Raw genomic sequence first — 27,735 nt, 5'->3', positions numbered from 1 at the left:
GTTGATTAAAGTCAGTATTCGTTGAAGAGGAGTTTGAAATAGAATTCCAACAACTTCATCAGGTTTGAAAGGTGATTTTTGAGTGAGTTATACTATTATTTTGGGTCCCGAAACACTTGGATGAGTTTTGAAAGATTTTTTGAGTTTTGAAAGTTAGAAACTTATTAGAGTTGACCAAAGTCGATATTCAATGTTAGAAAGGTCATTTCTCAGATTTCATTGGTTCCATTAAGTTCAGAAGGTAATTTTTGGCATAGTTGAAAGTTTTGTTCAGTTCTCAAGGCTTATAGGGCCATTTCCCCCCTTGGTTGTGTGGTTGTTATTTTAGCTGTTGTAATTTGCGTAGACTTATGTATGAAGATAGTGTAGAAAAAAAATAAGAGAAAGAAAAAAACTTAGAGAATTTTTTTTTTATCGGTTAAATTGAAAATCAAACTATTAAGAACCAAAAACTGATTATTCAAAAACTGATGCCGAATATCTTATTGATTTGATTATGGGTTTAGCATATTTACAAATCGAAAGTCAATAAACTCAACCCATAATACACAAAATCGAATTGAACCGGCCAATATACACCCCTAATTAGGATTTTATGTTTTAAGCTTATTTGTAAACACATTTTTTGATATGTTATTAGGTCCAATCCTTCATTAAATTATTATTTTTATTTAAAATGAGAAAATAAGTAGGCGTTTGGCTATGAAAAACCCCTTGTAAAAAGAAATTCACTTTGTTTTAAATGTTTAAAGTTGGAGTTGAAATTATAGTTGTGTTTGATCATAGTTTTTGTTGTTAATGTTTAGAATTAAAATGTATATTTTTAGAAAAGATACACAATATAATTTGAACATGAAATATAATTGAAATGGTTTATTCTTTGAAAATAAAAAATTTAGGATTTTTTTTATAAAATTAAATGAAAAAGTTAAAATAAGATTTTAGTTATTTCCCAAATTTTCAAATACAATTTACGTTGTATATAGAATTTTGACGCCCAATTTTTTTTTTTCTAAATAAAGAAAAGTAATTTTCCAATTGAAAACTTTTGTATCAGCCAAATTTTCTGGCTTCTTTCTCGTCATCTCAACTCCAACACAGCGACCCCAGCAATCAGCAAGCTCCTGGTCCTTTGAGGTGAGATTTCTACTTTTTAATTTTTGATAACCGTTGTGTTCGGACCAGCTTGCTTGCACCTCCGCTAATTCTAGCGGGTGAGATTTCCTCAATATTGTCTTATGTTCATCCAGTTAGCATATTTTGGCGAACGGAGTGGTTCACTACTCTAGGACCTTCTTGACAAATGACAACTATGCCAAAAATTTATATTTGGACATGGGTCATGATTTGGTAATCACTAGGTGCCTCAAAACACTACCTAACGCATTCCTGGATGATGCTATTCTTTGCAAATGGCTTGTTGTTGGTGTGATCAATATGCACGTTAGCTGTTCGATGAAATTCCTCTGTCACGTAAAGTCTCTATGGATTGGCTGCTTTGATGGGATTCATGTAGGTGTTAGACGAAAGGTTTATTCCATGGTTTGGTAGTGTTCCCTATGTCTCTACTGAACTGACGTGCAGTAGTAGCCATTTGATCATGTATGAGTGAAGTGAAGGAACCCATTTTCTATGCTGCAAACTAGGTTCAATATTCTAATTTAGGGGCTGATGAGGAGGTGCGTAGTCGTTCATTACTCTGTCTAGTTCGGGGGAGAAGAGGAACTGAAGGATTTAAGGAAGTGACGTATGAGTCAAATAGAAAATGCCTTTGTTTTTTTGCTTTTTTTTTTTTTTTTATAAGTAAATAAAGAGTGCTTTTCAATTTCTATACATATGGATGTAAAGTGGACACTTCTTTTAAGTTGGCAATAGGTCACATACGGAACGAAATAGTAGGCATCTTCTCATTTTTGCTCCTCCCTTGTATTTATTTTTGTGAATCAAATGTTTTGCAGATTATCCTTGTCTTTTGTGAACTGTGCATACTAGCTAATCATCCGATACAAATTAGTTTTTTCTGAATTGGTTCCTAGTCATTTAAAGATTCTACATTTGGCATTTTAATGAGTAATGACCGCTGTAAATGAATGAATCTAGGACATGATGAGCTGTCTTGCTAAGGAAGGTTGTTTGAATGATTTTGAGAAGTAGAAAGGAGGAGGGATCGAGTGTCGAAGAGGTAGAAATTCGAGCAGAGGAAAGAGGATGGAAGGTTGATGTAGTAACATTTTTCTTAGGATCCAGTACTGAGCCTGTTGGCAACTCTAATTTTGTATTATCTTTCGAATTTATATAGTTTTCAACGTACAGGAATACGTCATTAGAATGGTCCACCTAGTTTCGAATTGTTAGATTCAGTTAAAGACAATGGAAGTATTTGGCATGAAAGTTTTTTTTTCAATTAAAAGGTAGACGGCAAGCATAATGATATTTGCATTTAGGAAGGAACATGTTTGCGGATTTTATCACATTCTTTATTCATCCCCAACTGTTTACTCTTGTTGTGGATCAAATCTTTTCTGCTGGTCGTATGAGTAGAAATGATCTATTCTATCTTTATATAAATGACACAGTTGCTTAAGTTCGAATGGTAAATCTATGGGAGAACAGTGATTCAATTTCGTTTGCTGCTTGCAGAGTTTTAGGATGACTCTATACAATGAGCAGTTGACTCCATGTCTTCTAGTAATATGTAGAATTGTGAACAGGAAAATTCTCCCACTTGGGGGAAAGACAGAAAAATGGGTTACAGAACGGCATTCTGAGAATATTCTCCATCCTTCTGAAAAATGGAATCCTAAATTGTTTTCGTTCTCCGAATGCTAAAACCACACCTCAGTTTATATATTTTCTTAATTTTTCTGTTTATTGAAGACTTTGGCTATGAGTTATGACTTACTATGGGTCCTTATCTAACCAGTAAGCTTGTACAGCTATAATATTTGTCTATTGAACTCATCCTTCGAAGACTTCTGTATGCAGGTGGACTGATTCTTGGTCAGCTCTTGTATCACATTAATATTTGACGCTTCAAAGTTCTGAAACTTGAACATATTGGATGCTTACGTTTGATACTTGACTTATGGATGACCATACTGAACAGCCTCTTCCACCTGGGGTTCTTTCTACAACACATTCTTCACCACTTGTGCCAACTTTGAATCCTGCTGGACATTTGCCCCAGTCCTTTCAGAAAACTGCTAATTCTCATTACCGTGCTGGCAACAGCGATGGAACGCTTTTCCCTGTGGTCGCTTCTGATCAACCTTGCTCTGAATCTTTTCGTACCTCTGAACACGGGTCTTCTGAGGCTATATTTAATACTTCACCATCCATTTTGGAATCTGTTAATGGATTGAAGTTGCAGCCACAAAGTATTAATGATCTTGAGAGTGCTGCTCAGAATGCTGTTTTGCATGAACAGGTCTGTTGTACCCTTTCGATAGGTGCTTTATTTATTTCTTCACTTATTGATCTAAATTATTTGTTTGACTGCACAGGAACTTTCTGCACAAAAAGTAATACAAAGTCAGAGGTCTGTTTTATTTGGATTTTATTTTTAGCTTTATCAAGCTGAAACTATACAAGAGGAATGTTTTTACGACAATTTCACCTTTCAAATCCAGAGAAGCAAGGGATGCAAGTGGACCTAAGGATAATTCAGATATTTTCTCTGGTCGTCATGACCCAAATGCTATAAAGGTGTTTTGAGTCTCGTTGGACTCTTTGTTACCTTTCTTGTGATGTCTCTCATGGTAGCACATTTTCTAGTTGGCCTTACTAAATCTGTCTGCTAACCGCAATTTATAGGAGCATTTACTCCAAATGACGGCAGAGCATCGTATACAAATGGCCTTAAAGCGTGGAAAGTCAACACAGCCTGAGCAAGGTTGGTAACTTACTGCAATTTGTATGGAACACTTGATATTCTTGTAATGATGTTGTTAGAATATAAGTAGAAATAAGAATAGTATACAAAATCCTAATTTTGAAAGGATTGTATTGTAGTGTCTATAAATAGGGTGTCAATGTAATTATGTAGACAACAATTCAATAATATTTTTCTCTTATATTCTCACATGGTATCAGAGCGTTGGTGAGAAATTTTAGAAAAGAAAACTCAGTTACCGTGCTTCAATTCCGGTGACTGATTTGTGTCCTTTTTTATTTTGTGGGTTGTGTGAAAAATACAACACACCAAGCGGATCGAGAAGATAAGGCGACAAAAATCCGACCAAAACAGCCGAAAAAATATCATCCATGTACCTACACGCGCCTGTCGGAGTTTTGAAATTCCGGCGAGATCTGGTCACGCGCCGGCGCGTGAGCCTATTTCCGGTCGATTTTCTGAGTTGTTTTTTTTGTTGGGTCCGCCGATCCATTCCGCTCCGACCAATTACTTTTTTTTTCGATTCCGGCAATATTTGAAGATTTCGACTGCCTGAACCCTAATTCCGGCGACATCAGTTTTTTTTTCGGGGATTTTTCAGAAATTCAAATCTGGTTCTTGGGATTTTCAAGTCAAATTCCCAAGATGTCTTTTAGGCATGATATTTTTGGCTCCAAAAATATTGAAATTGGAAGTTCAAGTCCTATGATTAAATTTGAGTCCTTAATGAGAAGATCAGAAAATCAAACGTCACAGTCCATGAAGAATCGACGAGGGGTAGGTCGATTTGGAAGATCTCGTCCTAGGTATAGTTATTGTAAAAGGCTTGGACATACTCGTGGCGTGTGTTATTCTCGACCTAAGTGTAGTTATCGTAATAGGCTTGGACATACTCGTGGAATATGCTATTCTTTGCATGGTCGCCAAACTAAAAATGCCCATGTTGCTCAGTCTAACACCACAGGTGATCAATGGGTGTATTTATCTGACAAGGAATATAATGAGTATCTTCAGTATCGAGCAAATAAGCATATATCTCTACCAATAGCCTCAACTGCACGATCTCCTACCTTTGGATCATGGGTTGTGGGCTCAGGTGCTTCTGATCATATTTCTGGTGACAAATCACTTTTGTCTGATATTGTTTATTCACAATCTCTTCCTGCTATTACTTTAGCCAATGGAATCCGAACAGAGCCAAAAGGAGTTGGACAAGCCAAACCCCTATCTTCTGTCACTCTAGACTCTGTTCTTTATATCCCTGGTTGTCCTTTTTATCTTGCATCTGTTAGTCGTTTGACACGTGCCTTCATTGTAGTATAACTTTTTTTTATGATTCTTTTCTAATGCAGGACCGCAAAACGGGACAGACGATTGGCATAGGACATGAATCACAAGGCCTTTACCATCTTCCTCTTCAAATTCCTTCATAGCATGCTCCATTACAGACCCTCCCGACCTTATTCACAAACGTTTGGGACATCCGAGTCTATCCAAGCTACAAAAGTTGCTGCCTAGTTTGTCTAGTTTATCCACATTAGATTGTGAGTCGTGTCAACTTGGGAAACACACCCGTGCTACATTTTCACGTAGTATTGAGAGTCGTTCAAAGTCTATTTTCTCATTAGTTCATTCTGATATTTGGGGTCCTAGTAGAGTCAATTCACCCTTAGGATTTCGTTACTTTGTTACTTTCATTGATGATTTCTCGAGATGTACTTGGGTTTGCTTGATGAAAAATCGTTCCGAGTTATTTTCTATATTCAAAAGTTTTTGTGCTGAAATACAAAACCAATTTGGTGTTTCTATTCGTGCTTTTCGTAGTGATAATGCCTTAGAATACTTGTCCTCCCAGTTTTAGGAGTTCTTGACTGATCAAGGAATCATTCACCAGACATCATGCCCATACACCCCTCAGTAGAACGGTATAGCAGGAAGGAAAAATAGGCATCTCATTGAAACTGCTCACACTTTTCTCATTGAATCCCATGTTCCGCTGCGTTTTTGGGGCGATGTAGTCCTCGCATCTTGTTATCTCATTAACAGAATGCCATCATCTTCGATCCAGAATCAGGTTCCTCAGTTCATACTATTTCCTCAGTCACATCTCTATTTTTCCCACCTCGTGTTTTTGGGAGCATGTGTTTTGTTCACATGTTGGATTCACATGTTGGATGGCTTGGTGAAGAAAAGAATGCATTATTCCCCTAATGTTTATTACTTCATTCCAGTGTATGATTAGGTACTTCCAGCAGATGGTACTGAGTTGCACATTTTCTTGGACAGGCTTATGTTTTTTCCTTCTTTCCTGATAAGTCATCAAAATTATGTTGTCATTTATGTTTTGAGGTTACAGTGTACTTTAACTGTCCTTAAATTAGAAGATTGGTTTATGCCTCAAGAAAACCAGATTACCAAGTGTCGATACACACGATGATTATTCATCCACATCATACTGGCTGCAATGGTAATGAAGATATAAATTTTTTGTTCATGGTGTTTTTCCTTGTTCCGTGTTCCGTGTTCCATGTTTATTACGAATATGTGTGCTTTCCTCCGCTGTATATTCCTGCATTCCTGCTTTACTCTGTTTTATATTCCTTATGGGTGCCGTATCTATGTTATGTCATCTGCTTCTGTGCTGTACTATGTGTTTGTGTGATATCTCGTGACTTGAGCCGGGGGTCTTTCGGAAACAGCCTTTCTACTTCATCAGAGGTAGAGGTATGGACTGCGTACATCTTACCCCTCCCAGACCCCACTAAGTGGGAATACACTGGGTTTGTTGTTGTTGTTGTTGTTGTTGTTGTGTTTTGTTCATAACTTAGCCCCAGAAAAAGATAAATTAGCCTCTCATTCTCTCAAATGTGTCTTCCTTGGTTACTCTCGAGTTCAAAAAGGATATTGATGCCATTCACCTGATTTGGGCCGCTACCTTATGTCCACCGATGTCACATTCTTTGAATCTCAACCTTACTATAAATCTTCTGCTTATCTTGATATCTCTGAGGTTTTACCCATACCTCCAGTCTTACCCACACCAATCTTTGAAGAATCTACGGTTACTTCTCCATCTCCAGCTACAGTGCCACTACTTTTGACTTATCACCGCCGCCCGCGTCCAGCATTAGTCTTAGGTGATTCAAGTCATGCGCCTGACGCTTCCCCTGCTGCGGACCTGCCTCCTCCTATTCAATCAATTGCATTTCAAAAAGGTATAAAATCCACTCGTAATGCTAACCCACATTATACTTTCTTGAGTTAGTCATCGCCCTATTATGATTATGCTTTTGTATCATCTTTGTCCTCTATTTCCATTCCTAAGTCTACAGGTGAAGCACTTTCCCATTCGAGATGGAAACAGACTATGACTGATGAAATGTCTGCTTTACATATGAGTGGTACTTGGGAGTTTGTTTCCCTTCCTGCAGGTAAATCTACGGTTGGTTGCCGTTGGATTTATACAGTCAAAGTTGGTCCAGATGGTCAGGTTGATCGGCTGAAGGCTCGCCTTGTTGCCAAAGGGTATGCACAGATATTTGGGCTTGATTATAGTTACACTTTCTCTCCCGTGGCTAAAATATCATCTGTCCGTCTTTTTCTCTGTATGGCTGGCGTTCTTCATTGGCCTCTTTATCAGTTAGACATTAAGAATGCTTTTCTGCATGGTGATCTTGAGGAAGAAGTCTATATGGAGCAACCACCTGGTTTTGTTGCTCAGGGGAGTCTGGTAGCCTTGTATGTCGATTGCGTAAGTCACTCTATGGTTTGAAACAATCCCCCGAGCCTGGTTCAAAAATTTAGCACCGTGATTCAGAAGTTTGGCATGATTCGTAGTGGAGCTGATCATTCAGTGTTATCGCCATTTTGAACCAAATTTCTGTATTTATCTGGTTGTTTATGTTGACGATATTGTTATCACCGGCAATGATCAAAAGGGTATCACTAACTTGAAGCAACATCTCTTTCAACATTTCCAGACTAAAGACCTCGGCAGACTGAAATGCTTTTTAGTTATTGAGATTAGGTATTGTTATTTCTCAACGCAAGTATGCTTTAGACATTCTTGAGGAGACAGGAATGATGGGATGTCGACCCATTGACACTTCTATAGATCCAAACGCTAAACTTCTGTCAGGATAGGATGAGCCACTTAGTGATCCTGGAAGGTATAGGTGGTTGATTGGAAAGTTGAATTATCTCACAGTGACTAGACCTGACATCTCTTTTTCCGTGAGTGTTGTAAGTCAGTTTATGACTTCCTCCTGTTATAGTCATTGGGATGCAGTTGTTTGTATTTTGCGCTATATTAAGTCATCTCCAGGTAAAGGACTACTCTTTGAGGATCGAGGTCATGAGCGTATCATTGGATATACCGATGCTGATTGGGCAGGATCACCCTCTGATAGACGTTCTACATTCGGATATTGTGTTTTAGTAGGTGGTAATTTGGTGTCCTGGAAAAGTAAGAAACAAAGTGTGGTTGCTTGATCTAGCGTCGAAGCAGAATATCGAACAATGGCTGCAGTAACCTGTGAGTTGGTTTGGATCAAACAAATGCTGGGAGAACTAAAATTTGGAGAAACCGATAAGATGAAACTTGTATGTGATAATCAAGCAGCTGTTCATATTGCATCTAATCCAGTGTTCCATGAGAGGACCAAGCACATAGAGATTGATAGTCACTTTGTCAGAGAAAAGATACTCTCGGGAGATATTGTTACAAAATTTATGAAGTCAAGTGATCAACTTGCAGATATCTTCACCAAGTCCCTCACCAGTCCTCGTATTAATTACATTTGTAACAAGCTAGGTACATATGATTTGTATGCACCAGCTTGAGGGGGAGTGTTAGAATATGAGTTGAAAGAGGAATAGTATATAAAATCCTACTTCGAAAAGGATTGTATTGTAATGTCTATAAATAGGGTGTCAATGTAATTATGTAGACAACAATTCAATAATATTTTTCTCTTATATTCTCACAGATGTCACAAATCAAAACATGCAATAAATGTATTCGAAACTTTTTTTTTCCACTTTTAATATTTTCCTAGATCATGACACAACTAAATTACATGTTGCCAATGGTTATTGATAGAAGGAATGCCGTTTGAATTTTTCTAGTAGTGCATTGAAAAAGTCCTTTTTTTTCCTCAAAAACATAGATTGCATATGTTTACTCGCGACCTATGAAACCACGGGAAGTCAACAAGATAAATGTGTTAATGCCTATTTTCTTTATCTGGACGATCGACATTCTTTTGATTTCTTATTATGTTCTAACTTTTGGTTGATTTTGTTGGGGAAGAACTCATAATGGCAAGAGAGGTACCTTTAAGCTCAACATTATCTGTATTACTCGTCAACCTTGAGGTATATTATGGCCTTTTGACCTAGAAAGATGAGTTAACTTCATCTCTTGCTCCTTAGCTCTCAACCAACTAGTTCTGTTGAATACCTATCAAACCCATTAATTGAATATTAAGTATTAGCGTCAGTACAAGCATCAAAACATTAGTTGAAAAATTGTTTCACATTGGATGAATATCATGTGTACATGTGTTTGACACCTATTAATCGGTGTCTCTTGATGAAAATGATGGTTGTGATGGACATGTGTCAAGACCCAAAAATAGGACCATGACTGGCCCTAAGAAGGTTAGAACTCCAAGCAAACCTCGTCAGTATTCTACATAAAATCGGGCAGAGTTTTCCTTGTTTTTGGGCCTATCAAAATTTTTTCTTGTCTCAATTCAACACACAACAAGTAATATCACCCAAAACCATGCACCAATATCATCAACCCATTCGCTACAAATAACAATATGAAATTCACCTCCAGAATATGAGACGAAGTCAAATGCTCCATGAGTACATAAAAACGAAAGAATACTCAAACTCTAAAGAAGTGACTATGGAGCAACTCTAAGAGTTTTCAAGGAAAAGAACATAACAAATAAATAAATTGCTGCCCACGCGAACAAGTGCAAGTGCAAGGCTCACCAGGAATATGCCAACTTGAATGCTCTAGCTAACGAATCCTCACCGTCACCTACGTTCTCTGAAAAACAATAGCGAGTGAGACGCTAGCTCAATGAGTAATAACACTTAACTACAATCGTCTTAATAAGGACAAGCCATAAAACATCATGAAATAAATGCCCTTTCATTAAACAGTAACGATAAGCAGTATCATTTGTTTCGTGTAAGCAAGATAAACTAATTGACCAGTAATAAACTCAATAAGCATTGTATCATATCAAATAATACATATTTGGGAGGTTTCCAAGAATGAATCATGTAATCTTGAATAATCACGGACCCCTCCTAAAGGAGTCAAATAATTATATCAATAGGTCTCTACTTGAGAGAGGTCAGTAACTGTATGCTAGTTTTACCTTCCCACTAGCAAAGGCTGTAACAGTAATTTATAAATACAAGGTGCACCAAGTCTAATGAATCCGCCGTTAGCTATGGAATTCAAATCAAGGTTTACTCCCATTTATACTTTCTTTGTAAATAGTAGGTACTCGTATGAAAGCATTTTCAAAATAGTATAGGGCATTTAAGTTCATATCAAAACATATTGCATAATAAACTTGAATGAAACACATGTCAAAATATTTATTTCTCAAGTAAATGAAGAACTTCCATAACATCAGTAATCATATCTCAAGTAATGCTAAACATGTCTTATAACAGTAGTAACATCTCAAATGACCATTTCAGTATCATATCAAGTAAAAGACTTGCCTCATGTGCAATTTCAAAGCATTCAACAACTCCTGTTTCATCAAAATCAATTATAAAATATGCCTGTTAAGAAACACAAATTTTGGTAAGATTATTATTCACAGTACACTTGTCATAGTACCAAATTTGTTCACCTCGAACAATTCGTATGACCTCCTTCGATCGAATTTATAATCACATCAATCAATCTTGTGTTAATTTCCTTATTTAGGATAATTCATAATTGATTCAAAATATCCATCCCTGAGGTTTCATGTTTGGCTAAAAATCCGAAAAATTATAATTGCCAAGCTATGAGTAATGTAACTGGCGCATAATCGATTGGCAAATTTATAGAGCAGATAGTCAGCCTATCAGAACTACGCCTTATCGCCTAACTACTAGTCTTTGGTAAGTAATTTTTCAATATCCGGTGTCAATTTCCCAATTAAGACCCATGTTTAGGCTACATAAAAAACTTACCTCGAGTTCAATAGCAAAACTCCGATGAATTTCTTTTTTCGGAGTGTATGTTGCCCTTGATTTCGCCCCTCGTCTCAATTTCTCTTCCTCTCTAAATTGATTTTTTTCTTTGTTGAGTTTTGGTTGCAGAACCCGTAAGCTCTCAAACTCGTTTTTTATTTTTTTTATTTTTGCTCGCCCAAACCCCTTTTGTTTAACACATCAGATGTAATGCCCTTAGTTTTTGGGATATGGCCCACCAGCTTTTTTTCTTTTTTTTTAAAACTTATGCATCCTTTAAATAAAGGGTATTACAACATGGTTCCGTTTGATTGACATATAATCGAATTGGGAACAGGTACCCATCCTAGATCGTAATGTGTGACCTATCACAGTGAAAGTTTCTTGCAAATTGGTGGGAAAAAATCTAAATCCTACTAGACTGTAGCATAAATTTGGTCTTTCAGCTTCTGTATGTGTACACGTTCAACACGCAAGGATGTGGCCTAGTGGTCAATGAAGTGAATGGAGAACAATGAGGTTTCTTATTCAAATTCCAGCTGAGGCAAAAAAAGCACTTGGTGATTTCTTCCCTTATGTTCAAATTTTGGTGGATGAGGTTACCTTATATTTATGCTGGTGGAGGTAGCAGCCTAGTAGGTATCCTGTGCAATATTCGAGGTGTGCGAGAGTTGGCCTTGACAGTATCATAAAAAAAAATGAAGTTTGATTTGCTGTTTTGGCGGTCAGTGCATGCCCACTCCTCCCAAAATTTTCATCGGGAAGGCATGGTTTAGACAATAATCTAGTAACACTTAAATATCATAGGATTAGGGTTGAAGTTGTAGTATCATTAAATTAAGGACATCACTAAAAGTTGAAATTGTTGATTGAACTGCTTTACCTTCTAATTTCGCCTCTTATATGCAAATCTAATGATCTGTTAGGGTTATTTTTATGATTATACATGACTATTAGAAAAGGTCTAATCAGGTTTACCGTTTATATGACGAACATTAACACAGAAACTTTACATTCCGTCTAACATAATGGACAATGTTGATGACATAGTTCATGGGATTATTACCTTACAGCGAGCCAGCTAATCTAGACTAAAATAAACTCTGGTTGTCGTTTGGAGAAAATATAATTCTACAACAGCCTAACTCATTGGAGGAGGGTTTTCAAACTTTTTCTTCAATCATGTCAGTGATGTCTGTTGTGATGATCAGTTGATTTGCTTTTAGTAGTTTTATTTGAGTTCTTTGCAACTCAGAGCTAGGGTTCTCATTAGAATTTAAGTGACGGATTAATAATAAAAAGAATTTATAGATTGGTGCTGTTAACATTATGATTTACCAAATGTTGTATGAAACAAATCTTATTTCTTGTTCGGCAGAATTTGGGACTTGAACAACTTGATAGTTGACCCTGGTATGTTTATATATGGTGAAATTGTATTGTTGTTGAATTGACTGAAAAGAGGTAGGGTAGAAGGTAGATATAGATTTTGCCACTCCATCTCTTCCCTAAATTGAACAAATATAGAGCAGGCCTAAAATCTGAACAATCTGGAATCTAGATCTAAGCAAGTAATGAATAGAGTAATGTGTCACCAAAATAGACAGGGTTTTCAATTTTGGCATGGCTTTGTAAAACACTTTTCTTTCATGGGAGCTGCTTGTACATGAGTAATAGAACAAAATTCAAACTACTGTTTTTGTTCTTTATAGTTTATACAGTTTTTAGTATATAGATACTACTTTTATTACAAAATAGTTCTCATTATAGGCATCAAAAAAACATTCTGGAATTTTTTCTCAAACATTACCCATTGAGGAAGAATTTCATGTAGATGAGAGGCAGGTTGCTTCTTTCCATCTTCACAAAATATTATGTTATAGAACCGTATTATGAAATTTGAGTATAGGTGTTAAACAATTCTAGATGGATAATCCTCTTCAGGTATCCTATCATGAGTGAGTGAGTTTAATCTGGCTTCAAATTTTCATGTTGTGAAGAATGGATCTTGGGCCTAACTCAATTTCAAAAACCAGCTCTGTTTTCTTTTTTTTTTTGGAAGGGCAGATTTAGCCATAACTCTTAAACAACGGAAAATCCAAAATTAAAAACTTCTGTTTATTACATTTCTTTCTACTACTACAGGAAGGTAACACAATTTCAAAAAATAAGATAGGCCAGTACTATAGCCAAATACTCCAAACATTAGATAGTTTCTCATTTTTCATCTTCGTCATCTCCATCGCCCCTAGAAGCCTTCTTGGCTGCAACCTTTTGGTTCTTTCGCTTTACTCTTCCAGGACCTCCGATGTGCTTTTGGTGGTGATGGAGATGAAGAATGGGTACTTCGTCTCGTTATATGGACTTGGACAATCCTCCCTTCATGAGCTAGCTTTTGGGGTTGAGTTAGGCCTAAATGCCATATCTTTACATGGTATCGGGGCTAGGCCCATCCCAATTCTTTGTTCACCGATGTTGGACATTGGGCCCCCATATTATATTGTCCATGCTCCACTTAACCTGGGGGGTGGGGGGGGAGTTTAAGGAGTCCCACATTGGGAAAGGGATGGGAATTGGTCTTTCTATATGGACTTGGGCAATCCTCCCCTCATGAGCTAGCTTTTGGGGTTGCATTAGGCCCAAGATCCATTTCTTTACATATGTTATTACAACAGGATGAGAAATGGTTAAATTTCTTCTTTGCCAGGTAATGTAGAAATTGGAAATGGATATGGAGTGCCAGGTGGAGGTGCTTACTACAGTGCCTCAAGTACCGATGTCTTGATTTCCAGTAAGACTGGCTTCTTGTTCTATCGACAAATGTATTTATCATCTTGTTCAATTCTATATTAGATTCTTTGAGTTATTTGTTTTTGCTTTTTCATGTTCAGAGACAAGTACAATAACTGGTATTAGAACAAATCATCATGGTACAGATCCTAATGGGGGTTCTGAACATAATTCCGTTGGTAAAGAGTTGCCTGAATACCTCAAGCAGAAGTTGAAGGCCCGAGGTATTCTGAAAGATGATTCAAAAATAGAGAACCATGGCATATCAATCAATGTAAGATGGTTATGCATTACATGCTATCTCCTAGTCCCTGTTTAAATTCTCACATATTTCAGATGGTCTTGGCTTGCTAGAATCTTGAATTAGACTTCATTTGTCTTCTGACTTTTGTAATAAAACGAAATTTCTTTCTTTTTTCATTGGTTCTTACTTCTTATGAGATACTTCTTATCTATTCTTAGTAACCTCTGTTTTCAAGAACTCATTACTCATTATCCAATTATTCTCCTCATACTTCTGGTCTCCTGGAAAATGAAATGTTTCTGACAACTCTCTTCCGAAATAAATCTGCACATTTCAGAGCTCAAAGGCACAATCATCAAAGACATCAGATGCCACTCTGCCTGTGGGATGGGTGAGTCATGGCTTAATGTGCTTTTTAAGCTTTCCTTTTGAAGGTCTTGATTGATTGCTTTACCTGAATAATATTATGGAATATTAGCTTATGATTCTGTTAAATCTTCAGCATACTATCTCTCTTATTTATTTATTTATTTATTTTCTTGTTGATATTTTGGCAATTAGCGCATTTGTGCTCTTTAGTTCTTTCAATTTCTTGTCTGGTCCTTGAAAGGCTGATAACTGAAAGTATATCTCTTGAAGCGACTCGTATTTAACCCATCTCCCTCACGACACAATTGCTCCGATATGAGCTCCAATTTTGTTTCTTGAAAACGCTAATTCTTCCCCCATTCTCTAACTCACTAACTCACATTGAGGCTGGCTATGGATGGTTTTTTTTTTGGGGGGAGGGGGGGGGGCAGAGGTAGGCCGAAGAAATATTGGAGGGAGGTGATTAGGCATGACATGGAGCAATTACAACTTACGGAGGACATGACCCTTGATAGGAAGGTGTGGAGGACATGCGGATTAGGGTAGAGGGTTAATGGGTAGGAGTACGTCCGTAATAGTAGGGAAGAGTGCTTTGTCTGCATACGTAGTTTCTTGTAGTCTTGTGTTCGTGGTGTTTTGGTGATGTCTATGATTTTCGAATAGATACTTTATAGTATGACCTTGTGGGTTTCTTGTTTCCTTTATTATCTAGCGGTGAGATATCCCTTTTCGTTGTTTGCTTTTATGTTTTTTATTTGTTATACTGTTATCTGTCCGGGGTCTATCGGAAACAACCTCTTTACTTCATCTGAGGTAGTGGTATGGGTTGCGTACACTTTACCCTCCCTAGACCTCACTTTGTGGGAGTACACTGTGTATGTTGTTGTTATTGAACGCCCTCACGCACCAAGCAGAGGCGAATCCAAGATTTCTAGAACATGGGAACTTTTAGGCACTGCCGTGGGTTTGATTTGTCAGATGCTGCGCATTTTCTTAATGCTTATCTAGATTTCGAGCTTGAGGACAAGCTCTTTCCGGAGGAGGTGGTGATGGTGGTAATGTTATAGACTCGTTTGTGGATAAGGTTTATGCAAGGGTGGGCTCTCAAATTGATAAAGATAATAACATCAAAGAGGGTAAGTAGATCTGATGCAACTGGCAGATTTTTGTGGGCATTAAAATAGAAATGTACGAGAACTCTTATTTAAATAGATTTTCTATATTAGTCCTAGTTTTCCTTTATATCTTGTAACAGGAGTCTATTTAAAGAGACAAGGAATAAAAGAAATGGAAGGAATTTATATTAAAATAACAAGAGAGCTGGACTCTCTCTAACGAGTCCTAATGTTTTAAGTTCCTTTTTAACGAGCTTACTTGATTTATCAAAATAGATCTCTCACAGAATAAAAACAAGAGGAAGGATCTGTTAAACACAGGCTTCTCAGTGATTTGCCTTGGGTTAAGATCCATAGCGCGTGCCGCGTGGCCATAAAACTTTACTTCTCGCTCTTCACTTCAATTACCATAGATCTTCTTGTTTTTTTTGTGCTTTTGCTTTTAAATACAGTGATGTTATAGTGTTAATATTTTGCTCTAATTTGAGAATGCAGAGCGAAGTCAGGGACCCTACAAGTGGTGCTTTATATTATTATAATGGAAGTTCTGGGAAAAGTCAGTGGGAAAGACCTATTGAGGCTCCTGCACAAGTTTCAGGGGTGTGTTCGGGACTTCCTGAATATTGGCAGGAGGTTCTTGATGAAACAACTGGTATGCTATATATCATAGCTTTGCTAGCTGTTTACTTGCTTCATGTTATTTGTGGATGGAGAAAGATTAGATTAGAACACTCAGGAACTTTTAACTCACAGAAATAAATTTAGTTCATATAGATTTTTTTTTCAACATTCATTTATTTTCTTCTTTGTAGGCAGATCCCTTTTTAATGTGAATCCTGATGTCGCTATTTCTCAAAAGATTTTGGCTTCCCCATTTTTTGGATAATGGCTTTTGTCAGGCTTATTTCATTCTAACTACATAATGAAAATGCCCTTTTCAAGAAGAAAAAAGAAAAAAAGAGAGACTACGTTACTATACTCAAAATAAGTAGAACAGGAAAGACTGGTAATGTTTCGTCGTTGATAAATGGGGTACCTTTCAAATGTAAAAATAGAAAAATAATATTATTAAAGAAAGACAAAGGGTGATTCAGGTTTACAAATAAATGTTAGGGTTGGTAATTTTCCTAAATTGCCTTTATGTTTACATTGGGAAGTTCCTAATGCCCAATGGTTGTGAAAAAGTTGATAATACAAAAGATCTGAAGAGAGAAATCATTTATTGCTACTAAAAAATGAGGCACTGATTTCTGGCAGTTATGCAACTCAAGTGAAGAACTATACAAGAATAGTTCTGGGCCCAAGCCAGGAGTGACAATCATTAACTTCTCCTGATCGACCAGACCCAAGCCAATATCCAAGTGGTCATTCGTTTATAGGTTACGGCAAATGAAACTGTTAGTTACTCTATAAAAGTGTCATATTGGTACAGAGAATATTTGTAAGTTTGAAGTTCTTTGACGTGAATGGAAGGACTTGGAGATATAGCTGAATGATTCTAGACCAATTACAGTCCTCTTTTTTTTTTTTTTTCCGTTAAGGAGACCAATCACAACCCTCTTATATATGTGCATATAAACTGTGTTGTCCGGACCCTCACAAAGATGCTACTGCACCTGTGTCAGATCCTCTAGGTGGATCATTGAATGCTTTTGGAGGATCCGACACACAACGCCAGTAGTTTTTAAGAGTCGGAGCAGCACAACATATAAGCCTTTATTTTCTGTTGATTCTCCATAATTTCAGCTTCAAAGATCCTTCTTTGTCTACTCATGCTACAAGTGGTCGTTAAGAGTGAAACAGTTAGATTTAATATGGAATGCTCGTTTAAGTAAACTATTAGTACTTGTGTCTTCTATGCTACTGCAAAATAGATCTCTTTAAGAGCAATCTATTCTCCTTGTTAGAAACCGAAATTCCTTTCAGTTGGAGACATACAACTTTTTATATCTGTATATATCTCATAAATAATCTTGATATGGTGTGTTTTTCTAGGTTTAGTCTTCTTTTTTCCTTCTCTTTTTTTGGTGAGTAAAAACCAAAAGGTCCTGAAGTGCTTCAGTTGTAACTCTAGGGACTAAAGTAGTGATAAGCCTTAAACAGTGAGCACAAGACGCAAATGAAAAACACAATCTGATAAGGTGGTTCAACCTTTGGTGACCTACAGTCTGGTTTCTTGATATTCTTCTTTTCTTTTTCCCTTTTTAAAATTTTTTCCCCATCGCTGTAATTATACCCTGATATATTAAAGGCAAAAGCTGTGTTTTAGGATAAATAATAAAGGAAGGTGAAGTAATGCTTGGAATGAATGTGCTGATTTCAAACCCCTACATCCAGAGGCCCTGTTACATTTCTCCTTTATCATATGGGGTTTGTGCATTGTGTAATTGCCAACTAGGCATGAATTTACTACCACTGGGATCCCCGTGCATCATAGGTTTGACATGCCTCTTTTTCATTCTCCTTTTGAATTTGTGAGGGTGTAACTAGTTGTACATTGTGTTCCTTTGCTGCTAGAAAAATGAACAAAGAGGATTTTATCCAAGGCATTAGACTTAGCTGTTCACAGTTTTGATTGTTACCGGTATCTAATCATCAAAGCAATCCAAGTGCAAATTTGTTGTTTGAGTTCTGCACATTTTCATATCATATTGAACCTATGTTCTCTATCATACAAACTGTTTGCAGGTCAAAAATTTTACTATAACTCACAGACTAATGTATCACAATGGGAACGTCCTTCTACACCACAACAGGTTGCCATTCCGCACCATGATAGAGCAGTCGCCAACAATGCAACTAATGTAACTTGGGTTGGCCAAGCTTCCACATTCCAGAGATGCCTTGAATGTGGTGGATGGGGTGTGGGCCTTGTACAGTCATGGGGTTACTGCAAACATTGCACTCGGTATGTTGTTATTGCATATATTTCTCCTTTTGACATTTTGTGTTTATTTGTCTCGTCTTTGTTTTTGTATAATGCTACTGCATATCGGCACTTTTGCTCGAGTAAGATTCCAACAGAACTTGAACTTTTAGTGCAACTTTTAGGCTTTCTTGTTTTTGTCCCTTATTTACTTGTTAATGTACTGCAATGTCCATATGTGCAGTCCTACATCTACTACATGCAATTGAATTAGAAAGGTTCGTGGAGTTTAGGGTTTTTGGTTCGATGAAATAATTCAAGTATCCAATCAAAACCATAAGGGAATGGTGTAGTGGGATGAGACATTGCTCAAAAAATGATGGACAAGTGTGTTTCCTAGCACCCGTCTATGCGTGTAACTCAGTTTTATAGTTTACACATGGATTGGAGACTTCTAGTTTTGTCTTTTCTCTTTTACTAAAGAGTGGACCTGATGTAAAGAGAGATCAAACTCATCAGGCTAAAGAATGGGCCTCGAACTAAGAGAGAAGAGAGAGTCGACTTAATATGCGGAGGACTGTAGCAGAGTTAATGGTTGTGTTAAGAGTGTTAAGAGTCCCAAATTGGAAAAAGGATGAGTAATTGGTCTCCTCATATGGACTTAGACAACCCTCACCTCATGAGCTCGCTTTTGGGTTGAGTTAGACCCAAGATCCATTCTTCAAATGGTATCAGAATCATGCCCATCCCAATTTTTTGTTCCCCAATGTTGGGCCCCTATATTATATTGTCCACACTCCCGTTAACAAGGTCTAGGCATGCGGGGGATGTTAAGAGTCCCACATCGGAAAAGGGAGGGGTAATTGGTCTCCTTGTATGGACTTGGACAATCCTCACCTCATGAGCTAACTTTTGGGGTTGAGTTAGTCCCAAGATCCATTCTTCTCAGGTTCGATGATTGTTTGACGGAGTTGCGAGAAAAGCATAGCGCAACACAGCTGGCAGAGAGAAGACGGTGTTGCAAATGGGCTTACCAAAGTTTTGCTATGATACCATGTGAAATAGTCTCTGCAATTTTTTCGAGGCAGTAAATCAATGGGTGGAACGGCCTCACACGTTATAAATCCCTTTGAAAATCCTTGTAGAACAAATGAAGAACATGTGTGTTTTCTAATAGGGGTTCTTTTCAGCTTTAGCAAACGAATTATCAGCTTGACAGGTGTTATGTGTGTCGGAAGAGTTCAATAAATATTAATCATTTATTGCTTCACAATTCAATATCAAAAGATCCTTGAAACATGTCTTTCTCGATTTTGACAAAGTTGGATCATGCCATTCAGTATAAAAGATGTATTTGACAGCTGGATTTCATGGAAAGTTTGGTAAAACCATCAAGAAAATCTGAATTATGGTGCCGGCAAGTATATTTTTGTGTGTATGAACATGAAAATTGTAGATTTTCTTTTTTGAAATCTCAACTCCAAACCTCTCCTTGAAAGTTAGATGTTCACTTAATCTGTATAGCTGGTCTAATTTGGGCCCGTTAAAGACTGATCATAGTTTGAATTTTCTCAGCTCCATTGTTTTAGCTTAAGCTCTTTGTATTTAGCGTATGTTCGTTGTGGAGGAAAACATTTTTCAGAAAATGGTTTCAGTTTTTTCATGTTTTGTTGGTCAAATATTTTGGAAATATGTCGTTGCCTTCTCAAAATTTTTATTTTTGGAAATATCTTCTCTTGGAAAATATTTTCTGAGGTGGATGTGTGATCATACTAAGAGCAATAAGATTAGAAATGAGGATATACGGGATAAGGTGGGAGTGGCCTCTGTGGTGGACAGACGAGGGAAGCGAGACTGAGATGGTTTGGACATGTGAAGCGGATATGCGTAGACGCACCAGTGAGGATGTGCGAGAGGTTGGACGTAGAAGGGTACGAGGAAAGGTAGAGGTACGCCGAAATTGGGGAGGGGTGATGAGACTGGATATGGCGCAACTTCAGGTTACGAGAAAATGACCTTAGATAGGAGGGTATGGAGGACATATTAGGCTAGAAAGTTAGTAGGTAGTGGAGTGGTGTTTTGCTTTTTGAGGGTTTAGGTTGGTTGGGGTTTATCATTGTATTAGCTGTACTATTCTAGTTCTTGCTTTTGATATTTATCCTTGTTTGTAATTGCTTTTGATACCTATTAAAGTCTGTTGTTTATTGTGTTTTGATTATCACACTATTTTGTTGTTGCTTGTTAGTTGCTATATTTTCTCCACTATTTCCTTCTTCTTTATGCGTGAATTTGCTGCACTTGAGCCGAGGGTCTTTCAGAAATAGTCTTTCTAGCGGTAAGGTTTGCGTACCACTTGTGGTATTTCACTGGGTATGTTGTTGTTTCTCTTGGAAAACAAGTTCTTTAAAAATGAGGAAAGTGACAATGTAAGTAGGGTAGGGAAAACAGAGGAGCATGCACTATAGAGAGAGGTGATAGCGGAAAAATATGGATTTAAGGAGGGGGCAGGGGTGAGGGGGGGTGGAGATTTAGAAACACGACTGCTCCTTTTGGGTGCAGGCATGGGGAAATTTCTTGAAAGTCTAGGAGGATTTTAGGGTAACTTAACTTTCAGGTAGGGGATAGAAGTAGGCTTAGTTTTTGGCGCCATAGGTGGCGCGACAATCACTTTGAGATCCACATATCCAAACATTCATAGTATTTCATGCTAAAAAGAGATGACAGTACGCACCTAAGGGTATGGTCTAGTGGTCGATGAAGTGGGTTAAGAACTTGAGGTTTCAGGTTCAAATCCCAGCAAAGAAAATAAAACACTAGGTGATTCTTCCCATCTTTTCTAGCCTTGTTGGACAGAGTTACCTGATGCCTGGTTGGTGGGAGGTGGCAGTCATCCCGTGGATTAAGTCGAGGTGCGCAAAAGCTGCCCTGGACACCACGATATTAAAATTTTTTTAGAGATGACAGTCCAACAGATTCAGGAGATCCGAGAAGGAAATGTTCTTTGGGATCTCAGTTTAGGAGAAATTTCATGATTGGGAGATGAAGGAATTGCAAAACTTGCTTGAGATGCCTTCAAACAAATTCTACTGTTAGAAATTCAGGATTCTAGGAGGTGGGAGACAGAGTTAGGCAATGGTGGTTGTTTCTCAGTAAAGTCTTATTATGCCTAGATGCTCACAAATAACTATGTTGTGTTATTACTCCTTTGTTAGTAGTGGTACTATTGATTTTAAAACAGCTTGTAAAACCAATGGATTACGGTATCCGTGAAATGATGTTGCTCGAAATCAGGTGTAGGCACCTGAAACGGGTGAGTCTAGAGGTTGAATTCTTCATCACGAAAGAGGAGGGGCATGGATGCCCCGGTTCGTAGGTGTGAGAGGCTAGCGTTGGATGGTTTTAGGCGGGGTAGGGGTAGGCCGAAGAAGTACTGGGGTGAGGTGATTAGGCGGGACATGGAGCAGTTACAGCTCACCGAGGACATGACCCTAGATAGGAAGGTCTGGAGGACGCGAATTAGGGCAGAAGACTAGGTCCGGTTTGGGTTGCTAGTGTAGGGAATTACTTGGTGGGGTTTTATTCTTGTTATGATTCCGTGTTCCATGTTTTATTACGAATCTGTGTGCTTTCCTCTGTTTTCTAATACTTATGGGTGCCGTATTTATATTATGTAATCTAGTTCTGTGCTTTACTATGAGTTTTTGTGGTGTCTCGTGACTTGAGCCGGGGGTCTATCGGAAACAGCCTTTCTACTTCTTTAGAGGTAGAGGTATGGACTGCGTACATCTTACCCCCCCAGACCCCACTAGGTGGGAATACACTGGGTTTGTTGTTCTTGTTGTTGTAGAGGTATCAATATGAATGTAGATACGGGTGTTGGGATACAACAAATAAATGTATATTATGACATCTTTAAGTATATAATTTTATTAATGAAAGTTATTGAACTAAAACTAATAAAAAGTTGTACTACGAATACAACACGTTACCAATTTCAAATAAATAATGGAAAAGGGACAAATATACCCCCGAACTATCATAAATGGTACGCATATACCCTCCGTTATACTTGGGATATGTATATACCCTTGCCGTCAATCTTTTGGGTTGTATATACCCTTAACCCTAACGGCGGGACACGTAACATCATCCTAGGCATTTACCGATTTTAACTTATTTTATCAGAATTAAAAATAACCCACCCAACTATCCATTCCCCAAACCCAATTAAAACCCGAAATTAAAAGCCCAACCTTAGACCCAAAATTAAAAATCCAACCCTAGACCTGAAATAAAAAAACCCGATTCAAGAGGCAACATTAAACAATTAAGAAACCTCTCCATCATCATTCTTCTTCTCCCTCACTTCAAACTCTAGAATTTTTTTTCTCTATTCGAGCTCTATATTCCGGTTCTTAACACCACACCCAATTTAATTTTTTTCTTTCCTTTTTAATTTCATAAATTAGACATTATATCATGTCCGAAATTAGTTGTGATTCTATTACTAATTCGGCGAAGACTTGTCTTTATGGTGAAATTGCGTGTCGTTTCATTTTAAGGACTCCATACAACCCAAAAGATTGATGGCAAGGATATATACATACCTAAAGTATAACGGAGGGTATATTAACCATTTATGATAGTTCGGGTATATTTGTCCCTTTTACGTAAAATAAATAAAAATCAGGTAAATGCTTAGGATGAGGTCACGTGTCCCGGTAAAGGGTATATACAACCAAAAGATTGACAGTAAGGGTACATACATACTCAAAATATAACGGAGGGTATATGCGTACCATTTATGATAGTTCAAGGGTATGTTTGTCCCTTTACCGAAAAAATAATAAAATTTGCATCCTTATAAATACCTACTATTTTATTCATAGGATATCTCGATTCTCGTGTAATAGTAAGGTGTTCTCATATGGATCCCAAACCCACACCCATAACACATAACACAGATGTGGCAGGGCTTTTGAATCGTCCTAGCAACTCAGTGTAAACCATTAAGTTTGCATCATTTGAGTCTTCATCATTGTCATAGACCTTAAACAAATACAACAACGACATACCTAATGTGATCCCACAAGTGGGGTTTGGGGAAGCTAAAGTGTACGTAGATCATACCCCTACCTGGTGTGAGGTAGAGAGATCGTTCAGATAGACTCTAAGACTCAAGGAAAGCGTTTTCACAACAAGTTTGGAAAATACAAGATTGAAAGAAGCACTGATAAAAATACTAAGAAAATAATGGCTAGTGCCCATAAGAGATATAATTCTATGACACTCTGAAATTGGAAGGACTCAATATTACTGTTCCAGATGCTATTGAGTGTTGTCCAGAGCTACTACCAGACCTTATACAAGGAAAGTAAAGATTGGAGACCTGAGTTTACTATTCAGGATGCAAAAATTATCACCCCCGAAGATGAGATTTGGTTGCAAATGAGTTTTAACGAAGAGGAGATAGTGGAGAGCATCAAGTGATGTACCATTGACAAGGCCCCTGGGCCGGATGTTTCCCTAATAAACTTCTACCTGACGTTCTGGGACTTGGTCAAGGAGGTCATCTTGGGTACTATGCAATATTTCTATGATCACAAAGTGTTTGATAGGAGCATGAATGCTACTTATGTAGCTCTTATCCCTAAAAAGGCAGGAGCAGTTGAACTGAGAAATTTCAGGCCAATTAGCTTGATAACTGGAATGTACAAGATGATTGCTAAAGTACTGGCAGAAAGGATGAAGAGGGTTAAAGAAAGCTTGGTAAACAAACACTAAATGACATTTGTCAAGGGACAGCAGATAATGGATGCACCTCTTATAGCAAGTGAGTGTGTAAATACAAGAACTAGAGGTGAAGTGGCTGGGCTAATGTGTAAGCTTGACATTGAGAAAACTTTTGATCATGTTCATTTGGACTGTCTTCTAAACATCCTCAACCAAGTGGGATTTGGAAATAGATGGCTAAAGAGGATAAATTTTTTTAATTAAAACTCAGGTTCTCTATTCTAGTTAATGGAAAACCTGTTTGTTTGTTTTTTTTTTTGCTGAAAGGGGCGTTAGGAAAGGTGACCCTTTACCCCCTTTTCTATTTTTTCTTGTTATGGAAGGTCTCAGTAGTATGGTGAGAACACCATCCCAAAATAACTGGCTGAGTGGTTTCAAGTTAAATGAAGGTGGAGTGGGCAATCCGAAAATTTATCATCTGCTCAATGCAGATGACACATCAGATTTACGCTATTAGTCTTTGAAGTTGTTTCTAATTTGAAGGTAAATTGGAGGATAAGTAGCTTATTCCCCATTAAAGTGGTACATAATATTCAGGCACTGGTTGGCATTTCTAGGGTGTGGGTGGACAAATTACCTACTGTGTATTTGGGTATACCCTTAGGCAGTAGACATAAGAATGTGGAGATCTGGGACAACATTATAGAGAAGGCAGTCAAGAGATAATCCTAGTGGAAAGCTCAATGTTAATCACTCGGGAGAAGAGTTACATTTATTAACTTTGTTTTGGACTCACTTCCCATCTATGTGATGTCATTGTACCCTATCCTTCAGTGTGGTAAAGAAAAATTAAACAGACTGAGAAGGAATTTTTTTTGGAAAGGAAACAAGGAAGGAGGGGGATACAACCTGGTGAAACGGGAAGTGGTGCAGTTGAGCAAAACCAGGGTGGGGTGGGCATCAGAAATCTGAAGATTCACAACAACTGTCTCCTGATAAAGTGGTTATAGAGGTTCAGTGAAGAGGAATCAACTCTCAGGAAGGAGATCAACAACAACAACAACAGCATACCCAGTGTATTCCCACATAATGGCATCTGGGGAGGGTAGAGTGTACGTAGACCATACCACTACCTCAGGTGAGGTAGAGAGATTGTTTCCGATAGACCCTCGGCTTAGGACCGATAAAGGTATAACAAACACAAAACATAAATGCATATTAACTAGTACAATATGCAAAATAAACTAACATTGCTAGCGACAAGATAATACTATAGCCACAAGATAATACTAAAAACCTATGTTGCTCAGGCTCTTAAAAAATGTCATCGGGTGCGTGTCGGATCCTTCAAAAGTAGTGCATTTTTTGAGGATCCAACATGGGTGCGACAATGTATTTGGAGAGTCCGAGCAACTTTGCTAAAAACTATCTATCCGAAATCATAGACATCACTAACACAACAAACAAGAAACTTCAGACACAAATAAAGAACGCTCCTTTACTGTTACCGACGCACTCCTATCCTCCATCCTAATCTGCGTCCTCCACACCTTCCTATCAAGGGTCATGTCCTCCGTAAATTGTAACTGCTCCATATCATGCCTAATCACCTCCCTCCAATATTTCTTCGGCCTACCTATACCCCGCCTAAAACCATCCATAGTCAGTGTCTCACACCTCTGTACTGGAGCATTAGAGCCCCTCCTCATCACGTGTCCGAACCAACGTACCTCACTTCTTTCATCTTGTCCTCCACCGAAGCCACTCCCACATTCTCTCGAATAATCTCATTCCTCACCTTATCTTTCCTGGTATGGCCACACATCCATCGCAACATCCTCATCTCCGCCACCTTCAACTTTTGGATGTGAGAGTTCTTAACGGACCAACACTCCGCTCTACACAACGTAGTTGGTCGGACTGCTACTCTGTAGAACTTACCTTTAAGCTTCAGAGGCACGTTCTTATCACATAAAACTCCTGAAGCGAGCCTTCATTTCAACCACCCTGCCTCCACACGGTGCGTGACATCCTCGTCAAACTCACTATTCCCCTGAATCATAGACCCCAGATACTTGAAACTCTCCCTCTTCTGAATGGCCTGAGAATCCAGCTTCACTACAGTGTCAGCCTCCAACGACATACCACTAAACTCACACTTCAAGTACTCCGTCTTGGTCCTGCTCAACCGAAATCCTTTAGACTCAAGGGTCTGTCTCCAAATCTTCAACTTATCATTAACTCCTCCCCTAGTCTCGTCAATCAGTACTATATCATGAACTAATAACATACACTAAGGCACCTCCCCTTGAATATGTCGCTTCAAAACATCCATCACCTAGGCAAATCAAAAGGGTTGAGAGTCTATCCCGGGTGCAACCCTGTCAAAATTGAAAAGTGCTCTGAATCTCTACCCACCGTCCTCATACGAGTCTTCGCGCCATCATATATGTCCTGAATCGACCTAGTGTATGCAATGGGCACCCCTCTAGCCTTCAAGCACCTCCATAGAATCTCCCTGGAACTCTGTCATATGTTTTTTCAAGATTAATAAACACCATGTGCAAGTCCTTCTCCCTCTCCCAAAAATACTCCACTAATCTCTCCACAAGGTGAATGGCCTCTATAGTTGAGCGACCTGGCATGAAACCGAACTGATTCTCAGAGATAGTCACGATCCTTCTCAGCCTCAACTCTACCACCCTTTCCCAAACCTTTATTGTATGACTCAACAACTTGATACCTTTATAGTTGTTGCAACTTTGGATGTCCCCCTTGTTCTTATATAATGGAATCATCGTACTCCACCTCCACGCTTCAGGCATTTTCGCCACCCTAAAAATGATGTTAAACAACCTTGTCAACCACTCCAAACCTTCCTCGCCAGTGCTCTTCCAAACACTCACTGGAATCTCATCTGGCCCTGTCGCCCTAACCCGACGCATCCTGCGAATAGCCCCCTTGACCTTCTCAACTTTAATACACCTACAATAACCATAATCGAGACACTTGTCAGAATTCTCCAAGTCCCCCAATACTAATACTAAACCTTTGACCCCTTCGTCGTTCAAAAGTTTATGAAAATAGGACTGCCACCTCTTCCTAATGAGGGCATCCTTAACCAACATTGTACCATCCTCTCCCTTGATGCACTTCACTTGATCAAGGGCACGAGCCCTCATCTCTCTGGCCTTGGCAAGCGTATACAACTTCTTATCCCCGTCTTTCTCCTCTAAAGCCGCATACAAGCTCTCAAAAGATGCTGTCTTAGCTACTGTAACCGCTAATTTAGCCTCTCGCCTTCTTAGACTCCACCTTCCTCTTAACTTCTTCGTTCCACCACCAGTCCCCTCGATGCTTGCCAGATCGACCTCTCGAGATACCCAACACCTGTCTAGTATTCTCCCTAATGCAACTGGCAGTCGTCTCCCACATACTATCCACATTCTCTCCAATCTCCTAAGCCCCCATAATCTTCAACTTCTCCCCTATTTCCAAAGCACTAGTC

General features: G+C 38.3%; 1 protein-coding gene and 1 long non-coding RNA gene across 11 annotated transcripts in view; one reads left to right on the top strand and one right to left on the bottom strand.

The window, feature by feature from the left end:
• Positions 1-987: 987 nt before the first annotated feature.
• Positions 988-27,735, top strand: part of LOC107867788 — a 38,375-nt gene continuing 11,627 nt past the window's right edge. For 2 of the 9 annotated variants that reach the window (XM_016714199.2, XM_047410336.1), the window contains exons 1-10: positions 988-1,137; positions 2,986-3,427; positions 3,504-3,538; positions 3,630-3,705; positions 3,814-3,892; positions 13,818-13,901; positions 14,002-14,174; positions 14,482-14,535; positions 16,124-16,280; positions 18,317-18,536. In XM_016714199.2, coding sequence (XP_016569685.1) covers positions 3,086-3,427; positions 3,504-3,538; positions 3,630-3,705; positions 3,814-3,892; positions 13,818-13,901; positions 14,002-14,174; positions 14,482-14,535; positions 16,124-16,280; positions 18,317-18,536 — 1,220 coding nt within the window. In that variant the 5' untranslated portion in view covers positions 988-1,137; positions 2,986-3,085. Of the gene's footprint in view, positions 1,680-2,105; positions 2,216-2,971; positions 3,428-3,503; positions 3,539-3,629; positions 3,706-3,813; positions 3,893-13,817; positions 13,902-14,001; positions 14,175-14,481; positions 14,536-16,123; positions 16,281-18,316; positions 18,537-27,735 lie in introns of those variants that run through there. The other 7 variants (XM_047410342.1, XM_047410339.1, XM_047410337.1 and 4 more) reach the window with 6 other exon arrangements.
• On the bottom strand, positions 3,079-12,854 carry LOC124897543. 2 transcript variants are annotated; one of them, XR_007054256.1, is made up of 3 exons: positions 9,899-12,854; positions 9,228-9,353; positions 3,079-3,510 (listed from the first exon to the last, which is right to left on the bottom strand). It is a non-coding gene; the product is annotated as an uncharacterized LOC124897543 (long non-coding RNA). The 2 variants fall into 2 exon arrangements; XR_007054255.1 differs by lacking the exon at positions 9,899-12,854 and having other exon boundaries at positions 9,228-9,526.

Source organism: Capsicum annuum, chromosome 4 (assembly GCF_002878395.1).
Source record: "Capsicum annuum cultivar UCD-10X-F1 chromosome 4, UCD10Xv1.1, whole genome shotgun sequence".
NCBI lineage: Eukaryota > Viridiplantae > Streptophyta > Magnoliopsida > Solanales > Solanaceae > Capsicum > Capsicum annuum.
The sequence above is the reverse complement of the archived record's forward strand: the minus strand, read 5'-3'. Positions and strand labels throughout refer to the sequence as shown.